The following is a 16,834-nucleotide window of genomic DNA, read 5'->3' as shown; positions in this document are numbered from 1 at the left end:
TTGCCGCGTGAGTCAGCTAGCTCATGTGAGAGTGCAACACCACTGCAGGCGCCGGTTCATTTTCTTCCCTGAGCTCGTTAGCGGCACTGGAGGGGGTGGTGGAGGAAATGGGGCATTCTAGGATCAAATCAGAAGCCAGGATGACTTCTGTAATTCTGGGATGTGGTGGGACAATCCGAGCACTTGAAAGATATGTTTTAAAGTTTGTTGATAAAAGGGATCTTGCATTTGGGATTGTTCCTTCATCTTGATCTAGGGGAAAAGCAATGGCCATTTGTGTTTTCCTGTATCAGTGGTGGGGAACCATTTTCTGCATTGTCTTCTGCGCGCCCTTTTGAGGGCTACATGCCAATGACACAGGGGTCAGAGGTGAAAGCAGGCAGAACAATGAATGTAAAGTTTACCTTTGTGCAGTAGGCTGCTTTCTATCCCTCTCAATCCTCCATCCAGACAAGCAAGAGGTGCTAACAGACTTTAAGGACAAAACACTATGGAGGCAAAAATACTTGGGGTGCAGAGCAAGGCCAGTGAGAGGTGTGGCTGGGGGGAGTCCTGAGGGCCAAATAGAGTGACCTGGTGGTTGCATGTGGCCCTCAGGCCTGAGCTTCCCTATCCCAGTATTTTAAAGGAAACAGGAACCAAGGTATACTTGATAGTGTGGAAGGCTATATAAAAGGAAGAGGAAATGCCACTGTGACCCAAGCAATACCTGGAAAATTATGGATTTACGATGCAACTGCTCCGATGAATTTTGAGATAGCGCAGAGCTGTTGTGGCCGAAATGTGTTGGCTGATGGGAGCTGTGGTCCAAAGTATTGCAGGGAAGGGAACTAGAGTGTGGCGATCTGATTGAGACTGTTATCTATATCACTAATCTTGCCCATCTTCCCTCTCCCGTTCTCTGTCTTGCAGGAGAAGCTAGAATACTTCTTTCTCACAGTATTCGCCATTGAGGCACTGCTAAAGATAATTGCCTATGGATTTTTATTCCATGCAGACGCCTACCTCCGAAATGGCTGGAATGTGCTGGATTTCACAATAGTATTTTTGGGGTAAAGAAGCTCAGTTTTATTTCTGTCTGTGTGTATGTCTAGATTTCATTAGAAATTTATGTTAAACATATTCAAATAAATGCTAAAAGCACATTAACAGTATAATCCTATATATATGTCTTCTCAGAAGTAAGTCTCATTGACTTTAGTGGGACTTACTCCCTGACAGTGCTTTTTTCCCTAAAAAACAACAACAACAACCATGTTTAGGGGTACTCTCATTTTGACTCAAGAAAATCACCATTTTATAGTTCAAATCGGGGAAAATAAATACAGTAAATGGACAAAAATACAAAGATTCACATAATATTTAGTGGTATGCGCACCCTTGTTTACCCCCAGAAAAAAAGCACTGCTCCCTGGTAAGCATTTATAGGACTGCAATATAATGGGGCTTGCTTCTGGATAGGCATTTTGAGGATTGCACAGTAAGTTGTAGCTTTTTTTTCCTTTTTAGAGTTTTAAACATTGTACAAACTGCATTAAAATAAATACACGTTTACAAATAAAAGTAGCAAAGTATGGTATGAGGCATATGAGGCTACCACTTGCTGAAGTTTATGATTCAGCTGTGAGACCAACCAGTCACTCCAGCTTAGAGCAGAGCAGGACTTTTAACCCAGAATATACAGTTTTGCCTGCTCAGTTACTAATCAGTGTGCTACAGAGAAGCGAGGTGATGAAGTTAGTATTTTTCTGCATCACCCAGTTAATATAGCACAGAAATGCGGTGAGGTTCAACCATGACACATATTGGCCTATACTGCCCTTGCTGATGTGGCGAGCTGTTTTTGTGCAGCGCCCCACAGTGTGCAAATCAGGCTATTTTTTATTTTATTTTTGTCATTCTACCGCAGAGCTTTCCCACTGGACTCAATCTATGTGGAGTGATTTAAAAGTAGCCTCCATGCAACAGCTGCAACATGCACACTGTGGCTGCAGAAGCCATAGGAGCCAAGCTTCCTTTTCTCCTGGGAACATCGTGGGGAGGTGTCTAAAAACTTTCCCTTTAATTCGTTATTTGCCTCTTGCTGCATCTGCATAGTTCCCACCATACTCCTGTCCCTTGTTCACCATTTTCTTTGTCCATTGTCTTGTAGAGTCTTCACAGTGATCCTGGAGAGAGTCAGCGTAATAGAAAGCGCCCTTCTCAGTGGGCAGGGTGGCTTTGATGTCAAAGCCCTGAGAGCCTTTCGGGTGCTGCGGCCCCTACGCCTGGTGTCAGGAGTACCAAGTGGGTGAAATGTCCTTTGGGTTAGATGAGTGGATGCAGGCAGAAGGCTAGAACAATGATGACTGGACACAACTCCCTTAAGCCAGGGGTAGCCAGATATCTTCCAGATATCATTGGACTGCAGCCATCACTGAGGCTGACTGGAGTTGGAATCTAACAACATCCAGAGAGCACCCCATTGACTATCCATGACTCCATTGATAATCAGAGAAACAAGAAATAAAAATGGATTATGTTCTTATGTTAAATTGTTTGGGGTGAGGAGCAGGAAACTGTAACAGGCTATGCCAAGTAACTAGAACAGGTGACACCTGCAGGTTGGCCCTCAAAAAGTTTGAAAAGTATTTAATCACATCCAAACACTCATGGGGGCAGTGAGGTAGCCTTGGAAGAGAGAACAGATATGGCCAACCCAAACAGTAATTGAGTCTAGGTAACTGACAAACACTAAAGGCTCAATTTGTTGATTCATGGAGAGCATTGACTACGATGGCAAGAACTTCTGTGTTATTTGCTTCACCAAAAGGAGGGCTGTGGCTCAGTGGTAGAATACATGCTTTGAACGCCGAGGTTCAATCTCTGGTACCTCTGTGAAGGGCTAGGAAAGATTCCTCTCTGAAAAACCTGAAGAGCTGCTGCCACCCAGTGTTGACAATACTGTTTAACCAATTCACTGATGAACCAATAGCCTGATTCAAAATAATGCAGTTTGCCTGTGACACTAACTTTGTGCACATTATTTGACATCAGCTAAAAGTGGTAAAAGTGATAAAAGGTAAAAGCGGGTGGCGCTGTGGGTAAAAGCCTCAGCGCCTAGGGCTTGCCGATCGAAAGGTCGGCGGTTCGAATCCCCGCGGCGGGGTGCGCTCCCGTTGCTCGGTCCCAGCGCCTGCCAACCTAGCAGTTCGAAAGCACTCCCGTGTGCAAGTAGATAAATAGGGACCGCTTACTAGCGGGAAGGTAAACGGCGTTTCCGTGTGCGGCTCTGGCTCGCCAGAGCAGCGATGTCACGCTGGCCACGTGACCCGGAAGTGTCTCCGGACAGCGCTGGCCCCCGGCCTATAGAGTGAGATGGGCGCACAACCCTAGAGTCTGTCAAGACTGGCCCGTACGGGCAGGGGTACCTTTACCTTTACCTTTTAAAAGTGAATGGGAGGCTGAAAGTGTTTTTAGCATTCTGTTCTCTCTTCCTCATCTTCAAGAGCAGCAGCGCCATGAGTCTGACTTTAGTCTCTGCTTCCTCCTGAAAGAAAAGAGCAGCCTTGTTGCTACGGAAAGGGTATAGCAGTTGGAAACTTCTCCCAGGTAGGGCCAGTCCTACCATGAGGCAAAGCTAGGATTCTGCCTCAGATGGCAGGTGCTGATGGGGCAGTGGCAGTGAGGTGTTGAAGGATACAGCTGTTTGTGCCATATGCCATAACCTGTGCCCAGTGCTGTCAGGATGCTGTCAGCAGCTCCTGGCTGGTTGCCCGGGAAAGTATAAAGACAAAGGAAAAGTTTCTTACTGTCCTTTTTTTATTTCATTCTTTACAAAGAGAGGCTATAGAACCCAGCCTCTTGGATAATGGCATTGTCCGTAGTGAATCTCCACCTCACCGTCTCTCCCACTACCTCATTCGTCATTCTCATCGTCTCCTCTACGGGTGCTGCTACGTGCCTTCTGTCTTTGAGCTCTTTGCTCTCCTACTTTTAAGGCTCGCTGGGTTCTGGGAGATGGAGGGTCTGGAATGCTTTCTAATGACAACGTGTCAGCTGGGTGTTGTTCTGGCCAGTGGTGGAGCTTCATGCTCCTGCACCAGGGGGGCGGAGAGCAGGTGGGGGAGGGGCTGGCACGCATCCCGGGGCATGGCGCGCTGCCCACAGGGGCGTGGTGCACATCCTGTGGGCGTGGCACGCCGCCCACAGAGGTGTGGTGCACATCCTGGGGGCATGGCACGCCACCTGCGGGGGTGTGGCCCCCAGTGTGGGTGGGGGGCAGCCACAACGGCACCCCACCGGGATCATGCTGCTGGGGGGGGTGCACTCCCCCCCCACTCCTCTTCCTCCGCCAGTGGTTCTGGCTCTCCCATGATTTCCCAGCTTTCCCCCTCAACTGCCTCTGAGCTGTGACCTCCCTCAAGCCCCTGTTGTAAATCTATACTGTCTTCCTCTTCCTCCTCACTGGAAGGGTCAGGATAGGAAGAAGGTCTCCACCATTCCTCCTCTGCCCAGTCCCTGACAAGTGCCTACTAATAAATTCCCCAAGTGTGGTGGAAGTTTTGTCCCATGACCATTGCCAAAGGAAGATTCAACTACCCACCCAGCTGTAAAACTGGGGAAAACCGAAAAATAGCACAAGCCCTGCCCCCCACCGGGTTTGTTGCTATGTTCATAGTTTGTTGCTATGTTCATAGCACCACTGTTTATTTATTGCACTGTCTTGTAGAAGTCACCACATCTCCCTTATGAAATGCAGGTCAATGCTCATGAGGTTAGAAGGTTAAATTGTAGATGGGATCATATGACAGTATATGGCAGCAACTGGAAAGCAGAAATATGTAGTGCAAGGGTGCGAAACTTATGGCCCTTCGGATGCTGTTGGACTCCAACTCCCACCATTCCTCACCACTGGCCATGCTAGTTTAGCTGATTGGAGTTGGAGTCTAACAGCATCTGGAGGACCACAGGTTCCCCATCTCCAATGCAGTCAATAGAATAAAGATGGTATGAACAGCTGGCTCTCTTCCTTCCTCTTACAGGTCTGCAAGTGGTACTGAACTCAATCGTCAAGGCGACGTTGCCCCTGATCCACATTGCTGTGCTTGTTGTCTTCATGCTTGTCATCTATGCCATTATGGGGCAGGAGCTCTTCAAGGGCAAAATGCACAAGACCTGCTACTACAATGGAACAGGTAGGGGGTGCAGTTGATCTGCTCATAATTTATAAAGCTGCAAGGAAGGGTCTGGGGCATCACCTTGAGCTACATCTATGAGGCAAAAGATCTGCCTTTTGTGCTCTTGCATAAACAGGAAGTAGATGCAAACGAGAAGCCTGCTGCATCCTCTGAAACTGCTTCCATTAGAACCGGGGAAAGTAGACAGATAACAGTGAACACAAGGTACCCTGACAGAGCCTCACATTTGTCCCTTTGTTTCCTTCCTTAGATATCATTGCAACCGTGGAAAATGAAAAACCATCTCCATGTACAAATTCAGGCCATGGGCGCCGCTGCACTATTCCTGGTTCAGAGTGCAGGGGCTATTGGCCAGGACCCAACTATGGCATCACCCACTTTGATAACTTTGGATTTTCTATGCTGACTGTCTACCAGTGTATCTCCATGGAAAGCTGGACTGAAGTCCTCTACTGGGTAGGCTAAGCTTTGGGCGGGAAGGGAGGAAGATAATGTAGGGCTCTTTTGCATAATGTAAGGGATGAGGAACTATGGGCATGTAGTCATGTCATCTCCCGGGTAGTGGACTCGCTCACTACAGAATGACACTGTTGTTTCAGTGAATTGGTCACCCCACATGCAGAGCATTCCCCTAGTTAGGGCACCTGTCTGCACAGGCTAGACATCAAGTTCTAGAAGATCCTTAAAGTGTGGGCTCCAGTTCGAGGAGTCCCCAAAAGTATAAGATATTTGGAACCTCATAAACATTCACTTAGTGTGAGCAACATACCTTTGAAATTAGCACTGACTCAAACAAGAAATAATTTGTCAAAACTGATACTGCAGGAAATCTAGGAGGGGTCCACATCCTCACCTTTAGTTTACCCACCAGGTCTCCCAGGTTTTTATATTTTTTGTTTTTGTTTAGTGGAAAAGAAGGTATGATGGGTGAGTCATGGTCTACACCCAGATTTGTCATGGTTGCTTCTCCAGCCCTTTCCCCAGAGAGTAGAAGATTTCCAGAGTGTCATGTATATGGACCACCTTACAAATCATTATCATCACATTTCTGTTCTGCCTTAGGTAAATGATGCCATTGGGAATGAATGGCCCTGGATCTACTTTGTCAGCCTCATCTTACTTGGGTCGTTTTTTATCCTTAATCTGATCCTGGGTGTGCTCAGTGGGTAAGCAGCTCATAGCATGTGGTATGCTATCTACTCTCTCAGCAGCATCAACAGGGCAGTCTGTCCTGAATGTGACTTAAAACAGTTTAAGTCCTATGAGGAAATGATGACTTTTTTATGTTGCTGGGAAAATGCATGAAAGCTTCCTTTCCTTTGTCCCATATTCCAGTAGCTCCATTTCCCACTGCCAGACCTGATGCATCAATAGAATGCTAGGGCCTGAAAGGGACATCATAGACATATGAGCACATATTGTGGTGCAGCATGGATAGAGTACACTCAAGCAGTTGCATGTTGCTCTGCTTGCAACATATTGGACTAGCTGGGGACACTTCGCAAGCATGGCACTGCCAGGAGCAGGGGTGGAGCAAAGCAGGGACTTTTCAGCAATATGAACCAGCACACTGCTCTTTCATGTTGAACCACAGTAAAACATTAAGTATGGCTTAACACGATGTGCAAACCAGGCTATTATCTTAGTAATCCTTCTAACCCTCACCTTGTAATGTAGGACACTTTAATTAGGTCCAGATTCTAGCAGGTGTGTGTGTGTGTGTGTGTGTGTGTGTGTGTGTGTGTGTGTGTTTAAAGCACAGAGCTAGTGGCTTGACTGAAACCACCAAGTCACTACTGAGCGAGACTTGAACTCAGGACCGACTCCCTGACCCATCACTATGCCATACAAGTTCTCATCTGAGTTTCCCACCCAGGGAATTCACCAAAGAGCGTGAGAAAGCCAAATCACGGGGTACCTTCCAGAAACTGAGGGAGAAGCAGCAGTTGGAGGAAGACATGAAAGGCTACATGGACTGGATCACCCATGCAGAAGTCATGGATAGTGACCGGACACGTGGAGAAGGTACTAAGCTTTTTTGATTGTTGTTTTGGTTTTGTTTATTCTGGCCTGTTGATGATACTGCTTAGAATCAATAGGGCTGAGAGCAGTGCTTGCTGGGAAATGTAGTCTGAGAGAAAAGGAGATTAGGAAGCAGGAAGGAAAATCGAAGGCCTGGGCAAAGTTACAGAGCTACGTAGCGTTTGATGATAATGGTTTTGTAAATAACACAACAGGTTTTTTACCTTTCTTCATCTTTCACAGGAATGATGCCATCAGACGAAGGTGGCTCAGAGACAGAGAGCCTGTATGAGATTGAGGGCATGAATAAATGGATTTTGTTTTTGTAAGTAGCATGCATATCATGCATGGCAATCCAAACATGCTCATGTCCTGCTGTAGTGCAAGAGCCCCAAAGCTCTCAAATCTTGCTGTGAGCATCACTTTCACATCTTTTTTCAAATATTCTCCCCCCCCCCCAATATCTTTGGAAATGTGAGTTTTCATTTTTAAAAAATCAAAATATTTCCCATGTTGGACCTTTCTGCACTCCATAGCAATCTCTCTCACTCTATCTCTTTAATGCAGTGCTCGTTAAATCCCAAAGCCAGAGATGTCCAGTATCAGTCAGATCATCTCTGTCAATTGAGTAAATGAAGGATTGAGACCCCTTTGTGTTTTTACACTGTAGAGTCAAAGAACCATGGCAGACCCTCCAAGTGTCCCTATTTTCCAGGAACTTCCCAGATTTGCAAAAGCCGTCCCAGTTTCTGATTTGATCCTAGAACGTCCCGCTTTTCTTTAGGACATCCCTATTTTCATCAGAGAAATGTTCGAGGGTATGGTAGGATGTCCCTGTTTTATTGGAGAAATTTTGGAGGTTATGGAATTATCCTACCCATGAGCCATTTGAAGGCAATCCTGTATGGGGAAATTTTTAATGTTTATTATGTTTTTATATATGTTGGAAGCAACCCAGAGTGGCAACTCAGTCAGATGGGTGGGATATAAATAGTATAATAATAATAATAATAATAATAATAATAATAATAATAATAATTGAATAGGATGTCCCTATTTTCATCAGAGAAATGTTGGCGGGTATATCATAGAGTTGGAAGCATTTTCTCCCTGCAGCCCCATCTATCTGTTGTGCCACCAACCAGATACCCAGGGAAGAAGGTGAACGTTGTGTTTTGCAGGCCTGCTTTAGTGCTGCACCACAACGAGCATATTAGTAAGAGAGATGCTTTTCAAAAGTCCTGTGAAATTCTCAACACGGGTGCTAGAGCAAGTGAAAACTAAGAATAGGTAGGGTTCTGAAGCCATATTCAGGGGTTCACCTGCCACCATTCTGGTTTTAACTCTCTCCTTTTTCTCTAGTCGACACTGGCGGCGATCGAACCGTCTTCTCCGCAGGAAATGCCGCGAACTGGTTAAGTCCAGGTTTTTCTATTGGTTTGTCCTCTTGATTATCGCGTTGAACACCATCTCAATAGCTACTGAGCATCACCAACAACCTGATTGGCTGACCAAGGCTCAAGGTGAGTTGGGCACTCTGTTTAAGGGAACTTTGAAGGTTCTGATTAACAGGGGGTGGTGCCGTGATGCTCTCAATCCTAAACTTCCTTGCTTGATCCTCCTTTCTGCTTCTCAGTGCCCTAGTCCCTCTTTAACCCCATGCCAAACATGTTCCCATACCAATATACTTCCTTCTTGCCTCAAGCAGCAACTGCATATAATATAGTTTAGCCCTAACCATAATGTAAAAGGTTGATTCTAAGGTGTGAAAGGCAAAAGTCAAAGGGAAAACTGTACAGACTGCAGGGGAACATGGGACAGGAAGTATATTGGTATATATATTTAAATTGGAAATTGGAAAATGTTATTCAAAATGCAAGAGCAGCAAGAACTTTGCTCAGTTATTTCCTTACCTGCTACCTTAACAACCCATATTTAGAGGGCCATTATCAAGAAGTTTCAACCCTACCTTAGATTTTCAAATGTGCTGTGTTTAGGAATTAGAAGGGTCTCAGCATACAGGCTACCCCCCTCCCCCTGCAAACCCCTAACATTATACACCCGCTACATGTAACGGGTAGCTTGGTTCTTGCATGCACTCTTAACAACTTCTGTTAGCTGGCTTCTGCAAGTGGAAGCACTATTTCCCAGCAGAGGAGAGCTGAGTAGAGTGAAGGAAGTAATTCTGGACTTCCCACCTCCACTTCTTCCTCCCAACCCTCATGCTCTCTCTCTCTGAAGAGGAATTGGGCTCCTTGTGGTCAGAGGAGATCTGGTCCATTCATCATTCTGCTTACAGATATTGCCAACCGGGTGCTTCTGGCCCTCTTCACGATAGAGATGATTCTTAAGATGTATGCCCTGGGCTTCCGACAGTACTTCATGTCAATCTTCAACCGCTTTGATTGCCTTGTGGTGTGCACTGGCATCCTAGAGATCATACTGGTGGAAATTACCTCCATGTCACCCCTGGGCATCTCTGTTTTGCGGTGCATTCGCCTGCTGAGGCTCTTCAAAATAACTAAGTGAGTATGCCAACCATTTCTCATAGGACTTGGCTTCCAGAACCTTTGCCATCCTGGTGAGATGCAGGAGGCTTGAAAGCGGAACAGAAGCATCCAGCTAGTTTTGGAAACATAATGCTAGACTAGATGCATCTCTCGTACTATCTGGCAGAGATCCTGTGTATTCATTTGGTGGCCATAGTGTTGGTCACATCCGCACAATACATTTAAAGCACTCCCATAGCACTTTAACAGTCATGTTAAACCCTACCCCACCCCCAAAATTCTGGGAGCTGTAGTTTGTTAAGGGTGCTGGGAACTAGTTCTGCAAGGGGTCTCCTAACAACTCTCAGCACCTTTAACGAACTGCAGTTCCCAGGATTCTTTGGGGGGAGCCATGACTGTTAAAGTGGTATCACTGTGCTTTAAATATCTGGTGTGCATGTGACCACCGTGTGCTACCTGCCTCAAGTCCATCTCTACAAAGTAAAAGAAGATGTGAGATTTCATCTCCTGGTGTCTCTGAGTGAGGCTGAACAAATTGATTAAATCTGCCCCCTGTTCTCTGCCTACGTATCTGTAGTGGAGAGCAGTGATTTGTCAAACTTTCCCTTGGATGAACTATGATGTTTGAAAATAGCTTCTCTAATCCTGGGAACTAGTCATGTTAGGTACCAAGCTAGATTAGATGGCAGAACAGAAGATGGAGTCATCCAGTCATAGCAATCTCCCTGCCGATTGCAACTGAGCACACTGAGCAGCTGTACTTAATACAGCCAAGAGTATGTCTCGTATACAGATCGATGCTATATTGTTTTAATGCCTTTATTTGAGCTGCTGTAGTCTTTGTTTGGTCTTTGGCATACCCCACCTTGGCATCACTTCTTGGATGAAGAGCGGGTGAAAAAAGCAAATAAATAAATTGAGTTTGTTGCCCTATTGGATGTGGCTGCACATGCTCAACTGCATTCAAGATGGCAGCCATGAGATTATAACTAGTTTTAGTTAGTTAGTCATTAGGATGATTTATATTCTCTGTCGTTAGCTAGAAAGCTGCACTTCAAAGCTTGGCTCCTTGATCTGCAAGTATCTTAGCATCTTCACATAGGTGTGCACATAACGCTGGTGTCCCTCTCTAGGTATTGGACCTCTCTGAACAACTTAGTGGCATCTCTGCTGAACTCGGTGCGCTCCATCATCTCCCTCCTCACTCTCCTCTTCCTCTTCATGACCATCTTTGCCCTATTAGGGATGCAACTTTTTGGAGGGAGGTTTGACTTTGATGATACAGTGATACGGCGCAGCACCTTTGATAACTTCCCTCAGGCTCTCATCACTGTCTTTCAGGTACAACTTGGGGGTTTTAATAAGCCAGTTTAAGGGCAGGGTTTTGTAGGTGACAATTGTTGTCTTCTGTACTAAGTTCTGGCAGAAAATGGGTGACCAATGGGGGAAATAGGAATCTGTGAATTGTGGGATATTGTCTGAACTTTGGGAACGCATAGACTTTTTGGACAATGGGGCGTGAGAAAAGGGTCTTTAAAGAAGAGGTCTTCAAACTCAGATGAGAACCTAATGCAGTCTTCCCCAACCTGTTGTCCTCCAAATGTTGTTGGACAACAACTCCCATTACCCCTGACCATTGGCCATACTGGCTGGGATTGATGGGACCAGATATCCAACAACATTTGGAGGGCACCAGGTTGGAGAAGCCAGGCCTCATACAATGGCTGTGCTCAGGATACCCTGTTGCTGCTAAAATCTCTCTCGTCTACTTCTAGGTCCTGACTGGGGAAGACTGGACTTCTGTTATGTACAATGGCATAATGGCTTATGGAGGGCCAGTCTACCCTGGTGTGCTGGTCTGCATTTACTTCATTGTTCTCTTTGTCTGTGGGAATTGTATCCTTTCTTTGCCCCATTAGGGGGATGGAGTCCTCTATTCATAGAGTCAGATAAAAGCTCTTATCCACTGAATTCTCATGTATTCATTTTTCAACATCACCATAAGATGCAATGTAAGTATTTCTCACAGCTTTTCATGGTAACAGCATTTCATGTTGGTCCGTTTTCTGTCCACGCAGTAGATGGGTGTGTGCATGTGGCTATGAGGACCAGTACACAATCTGCACACCAGGATCCTCATTTCTGAAATGAGGTTCCCATTTCTTCTGACTGCTTCCTGCACTTTTCATTCTGCTCTACCTGCCAAACTGAATGGTATGGGAAGCTGTACCCCATTATTAGGATTATTAGCTTATTAAGAACATGCTCTTAAGTCTTATTTATTTATAAATATAGAGACCATCCCTCATGTCAAATATCAGGGCAGTGTACAACCACATGTACAAAAGAGATAAAACAATATGTAATGATCATAAAAGTGACTAGCTCACCTTAAACAATCAAAACATTAAATAGGCCTGTTGACATAGTGTTCAAGAGCCATCTGAAGGTCAGAAATGAGGGTGCCTGCCAAATCTGTGCTGGAAGAGTACTTCATAGCATAGGATACTAAATGCCCAACTTCTTGCTGAAGCCAGTCAAGCTTCTAAAACATGGGGAACAACCAACAGCATTTCTTGATCTCAGTGATCAAGCTTGGATAGAAGGGCTCAGGGAGTCCTTTGGATATCCTGGATGCAAATTGCTCAGGGCTTCAGGTTTATATTACCTAAACTCACACTGTATAATTCCTTAGCCTTGCTCCCCACAACCCAGATATCTTGCTCAATGTTTTCTTGGCTATTGCCGTGGACAACCTTGCTGAAGCTGAAACTTTGACCTCTGCCCAGAAAGCCAAAGCTGAAGAGAGGAAGAAAAGGAAAATGGGCCGGTCAGTTTTGCCTCCTGGTGGCCATGACAATATCTACTTCTGGGTTCTCATCTGGGACCCAACAGGGGGCTTGGCTGAACTGTAAGGTGTTGCCTCCCCCCCCCCCCAATAATAGCTTCCCCTTGGCTTCACTTCCCTCTCCTCTTGCTTTCTTGGTTCTTCACTCTAGAGGTTACCCGGAGAAGTCAGAAGAGGAAAAGCAGTTGCTGGCTAAGAAGCTGGAACAGAAAGCCAAGGGAGAAGGAATGCCCACCACAGCCAAGGTCAGCCAGGGGTGACTAGGAGCGGGTGAATCAGTCAATATTGCTTTCTCTCCATTTTGTCCCTTTTCCAATCCAGAGTTCAGTTCCCCACATTTCCACATCAGTCTGCAAATTTATATTTTAAAAGTCCTCATGAAAATTCATCAGCATTGTGTTACGAATTTCTCCTGTGAATTTTCTATGCAAGTTTATCTAAAAAAAACACATTCTTGCAAATCCATTTTCCCCAATAGAATTCATTTTTGATGTTATTTAATTAATATATGCATTTTTATGCACACTTCACGCTAGTGTGTGCATTTCTGTACACATTTCTTGGCTGGGGAACTGTGTTGCGAAATTCGGAAAGATTTCAACGGATCACTGCATTTCTCCCCACAGAGAGTGTGATTTAGGTAGATTCACCTTTCAATGCAGACTGAATGGAATGTCTCCCCCATGGGTGACAGCAACAAGTGCCTTCTTTTGTTTTATTTTTTTGTTTAGGTTCTTAAAAAAAAAAAAGCTCCCACAAAACACTGTACGATAGAGACAGTATAAACATAAATTTTTAAAATGGTTAAGAATAAACAATACAATAAAAGCAATGTCATTTTAAATAGACCAGCAGAAATCAGTCTTCTGAAACAGGAAGGTTTTCAGAGCATGCCTAGAAACTGTATCCGAGTGAGCTTGCCTACGCTGCTGAGCTTCCTTTCATTTTTATTTCTTCTGTTCAGTTGAAGGTGGATGAGTTTGAATCAAATGTCAATGAGATCAAGGACCCTTATCCCTCCGCTGACTTCCCAGGTAAGGAAGGTTTGTCTCTTTCATTCCTACCACAGGAATGAAGAGAATTCTGGGCTGAACTGACTTAATGCTGTGTTGGGATGTTGAGGTAAAGGTAAAGGGACCCCTGACCATTAGGTCCAATCGTGACCAACTCTGGGGTTGTGGTGCTCATCTCGCTTTATTGGCTGAGGCAGCCGGCATACAGCTTCCGGGTCATGTGGCCAGCATGACCAAGCCACTTCTGGCAAACCAGAGCAGCGCACGAAAACGCCGTTTACCTTCCCGCCGGAGCAGTACCTATTTATCTACTTGCACTTTGACGTGCTTTTGAACTGCTAGGTTGGCAGGAGCAGGGACCGAGCAACGGGAGATCACCCCGTCGCGGGGATTCGAACCGTCGACCTTCTGATTGGCAAGTCCTAGGCTCTGTGGTTTAACCCACAGCGCCATCCGCGCCCCTTAGGGATGTTGAGATACTCTGATGCTTATATTTCAGCTTAATAGCAAGTCTAGAAATGAGTGAACCTTTTGGCTGTGCATGTAGCGCCTCTGCATGAAGCTTTTCAGTGACCGACTGTGTGCCCTGCAGGTGACGATGAAGAAGATGAGCCTGAAATTCCACTGAGTCCTCGACCACGTCCTCTGGCAGAGCTGCAGTTGAAGGAGAAGGCAGTGCCCATGCCCGAAGCCAGCTCATTCTTCATCTTTAGCCCAACCAACAAGTAGGCCTTACTCCTTCCTCTCTCTCTCTTACCTAGGCACACGACAGAAACTGATTAGGTTTCTGATCTGGCTAGGAATTCAGATATGAAGACGATCTAACCGGGAATATTTGCCACCAGGTACAAATTCCTTCCTGGCCAGGCTTGCTTAACCTCGGCAAAGACATCAGTATAGGCAGATGCCTTCAATTCAAACTATCCTCTTGGTCTTCAGACTTTCCTTGAATGGTTATTAAACTAGCACCACAGCTGTAAAAACGCTGCAGTTTGGCAGTGAAAGGACCGTAAAGTAGTAATTCCTTTAGTAATGTTATGGACTAGGTTGTCCAAGAACCCACATAAACACAGGCTCAATTCACTCAACAATTCTGCTCTACAAATTGGTAGAGTGCCCATATTCCAAATGTACTCTGAGGGGGATAGAAACATCACATGTGCACTTTCTGCCAGCACATTGATGAACAGTATAATTCCCCATTGGGTGCCCTTTGTACTATGAACTCTTTTGCTTAAGCAGAATATGACCTTCCCTTTCTTTCCCGAAATTGTCCTCTTCAGGATCCGTGTACTGTGCCACCGGATTGTGAATGCCACCTGGTTCACCAACTTCATCCTCCTCTTCATTCTTCTCAGCAGCGTCTCACTGGCAGCTGAGGATCCATTACGGGCCGAGTCCTTCAGGAATAAGGTGACTAGATAGGCTTCCTTGAGCTACTGGCAAGGTACCAGTGGGTGGTCCAGAGTGACTTACAAAAGCCCTGCATCCATTGTAATTGCCTCTTGGTGAAAACTACTTGGTATGAAATTGAAACAACATGCAAAAGGCAACAAAAGGAAGCTGTAGATGAAAATAAGTGACTGGTTTTCATGCATAAATTGCAGAAAGCCAAAGAGTGTCATTCTGACCCAAAGTCTTTATTAAAAAGTCATCTCTTCATGAAACTCAATAAGGATGGAGCCAATCATATCATACAACCAATAAGAAGCAATTATTTTAAAAGCAGAAGATAATGGGCAACTAGTAAAAAGTTAAAAGTATTCTTGGCTAAATGTATTTGCAAACTAAAATAATATGTAGAGGAAAAACAGGTTTTCTTGGGGATAACCAAAAACATTTCTGCAATCATTTGTTTTTGGAAATCAGAGTACTGTTCATGCTGGTTTAGCTGGGACTACCTGGAGACTGCAAAATGAGCTTAAAGAAATAGGAGATTCTGTTAATCAATATTCAGATAATATTTCTTCTATAGTTCTCATTCCAGAACCCAGCAAATTTGCTAAAAGACATGTTTGTGTATATAGCAATTGAGTTGCACTGACAAAAATAGCATCCTGTTTCTTTGCTTGTTTTTATCTCCAGATTCTAGGATATTTTGACATTGGCTTCACTTCTGTGTTCACAGTGGAAATCGTTCTAAAGGTGAGTCACACTTAGAGATGTTGTGGAATTCCAATGGAATCATAAAATGGGACTGGAAATCGCCAATGTTTACTTATTCATCTTTTTTCCATTGTGCTGATTTGGCAATCTGAATAGTTAACCACCTGTACAGATAGCAGGCATCAAATTCAAGCTTGCCAACTCTGTGCTTATAATGAAGTGCTCATTCTCAGACAACTGCTTCATCCTGAACACAGCAGTCAACATCCACAGATCCAATGATTTACAGAATTAGGCTGCTGAGAGAAGTATCCTCAAAGTAATACAAAAACTGGGCCTAACTGAGTCTTCCTGCTCCCCACAGATGACTACTTATGGTGCTATCCTACACAAGGGATCCTTCTGCCGCAACTATTTCAACATCCTGGACTTGCTCGTTGTGGCTGTCTCTCTTATCTCCATGGGATTTGAGTAAGCATTGTGATGGAAGAACAGGCCTGGGTTTCATCGATCTGTGGTAGGGCCAACTCTGAGGGAAGTAGGATAGGGGTTAACATTCTCCTTGTGTCTTTGGCAGCAACTGTGGGATATGAGGGATGTATCTGTGTGACCATAGAGTAGTAAGAAACACCCTGAAATATAAGGGAAAACATTGTAATGAGAAGCTGACCGTCTCTCAGACCCTGAAAATTAGGAGCTCCATGAAGTGTGGTGAGCTCTGCTCCCAAAGCAACAAATATTCACAGCCATTATTATCAGTCAACATACTGAGGCCTCACCCACACTATACATTTGCATTGATTTTATACCACTTTAACTGTTTTCTCCAAAGTTTTCTGTAGACTGCAGTTTCTTGAGAGTACCAGGAATTGTTAAGAGATTTCTATCCCCCTCACAGAGCTACAATCCCCAGAGTGCCCCGGAAAAAGGGATTGACTGTTAAACCAGTTTAGGTCTGTGGTGTGGGTGTGCTCTGAGAGTCAAACAGTTATCCTTCACCCCACTGCATCGGTATGAGAAGTGGAGGTACAATCAGCTCCTGTAGTTTGATCCTACTGACTGGGTTGTGAAAGTCTTAGTTGCTGCAAAGGTCTGCCTTTTTCCTCCGATGGTCCCCTCACCCTTGTTCAAAGGCTCTTTGGTTCTGTAGTTTAC

General features: G+C 44.9%; 1 protein-coding gene across 2 annotated transcripts in view; it reads left to right on the top strand.

The window, feature by feature from the left end:
* CACNA1S (calcium voltage-gated channel subunit alpha1 S) overlaps nucleotides 1-16,834 on the top strand; it is a 56,526-nt gene that overhangs the window by 11,297 nt on the left and 28,395 nt on the right. For both annotated transcript variants that reach the window (XM_028733930.2, XM_028733929.2), the window contains exons 3-20: nucleotides 913-1,052; nucleotides 2,153-2,286; nucleotides 5,025-5,177; nucleotides 5,431-5,636; nucleotides 6,243-6,346; nucleotides 7,057-7,205; nucleotides 7,446-7,527; nucleotides 8,565-8,725; nucleotides 9,502-9,727; nucleotides 10,846-11,053; nucleotides 11,488-11,608; nucleotides 12,428-12,542; nucleotides 12,712-12,805; nucleotides 13,525-13,594; nucleotides 14,166-14,298; nucleotides 14,857-14,986; nucleotides 15,659-15,718; nucleotides 16,044-16,150. In XM_028733930.2, coding sequence (XP_028589763.2) covers nucleotides 913-1,052; nucleotides 2,153-2,286; nucleotides 5,025-5,177; nucleotides 5,431-5,636; nucleotides 6,243-6,346; nucleotides 7,057-7,205; nucleotides 7,446-7,527; nucleotides 8,565-8,725; nucleotides 9,502-9,727; nucleotides 10,846-11,053; nucleotides 11,488-11,608; nucleotides 12,428-12,542; nucleotides 12,712-12,805; nucleotides 13,525-13,594; nucleotides 14,166-14,298; nucleotides 14,857-14,986; nucleotides 15,659-15,718; nucleotides 16,044-16,150 — 2,393 coding nt within the window. The remainder of the gene's footprint in view (nucleotides 1-912; nucleotides 1,053-2,152; nucleotides 2,287-5,024; nucleotides 5,178-5,430; nucleotides 5,637-6,242; nucleotides 6,347-7,056; nucleotides 7,206-7,445; nucleotides 7,528-8,564; nucleotides 8,726-9,501; nucleotides 9,728-10,845; nucleotides 11,054-11,487; nucleotides 11,609-12,427; nucleotides 12,543-12,711; nucleotides 12,806-13,524; nucleotides 13,595-14,165; nucleotides 14,299-14,856; nucleotides 14,987-15,658; nucleotides 15,719-16,043; nucleotides 16,151-16,834) is intronic.

This window comes from Podarcis muralis, chromosome 5 (assembly GCF_964188315.1).
Source record: "Podarcis muralis chromosome 5, rPodMur119.hap1.1, whole genome shotgun sequence".
NCBI classification, from domain to species: domain Eukaryota; kingdom Metazoa; phylum Chordata; class Lepidosauria; order Squamata; family Lacertidae; genus Podarcis; species Podarcis muralis.
The sequence above is the reverse complement of the archived record's forward strand: the minus strand, read 5'-3'. Positions and strand labels throughout refer to the sequence as shown.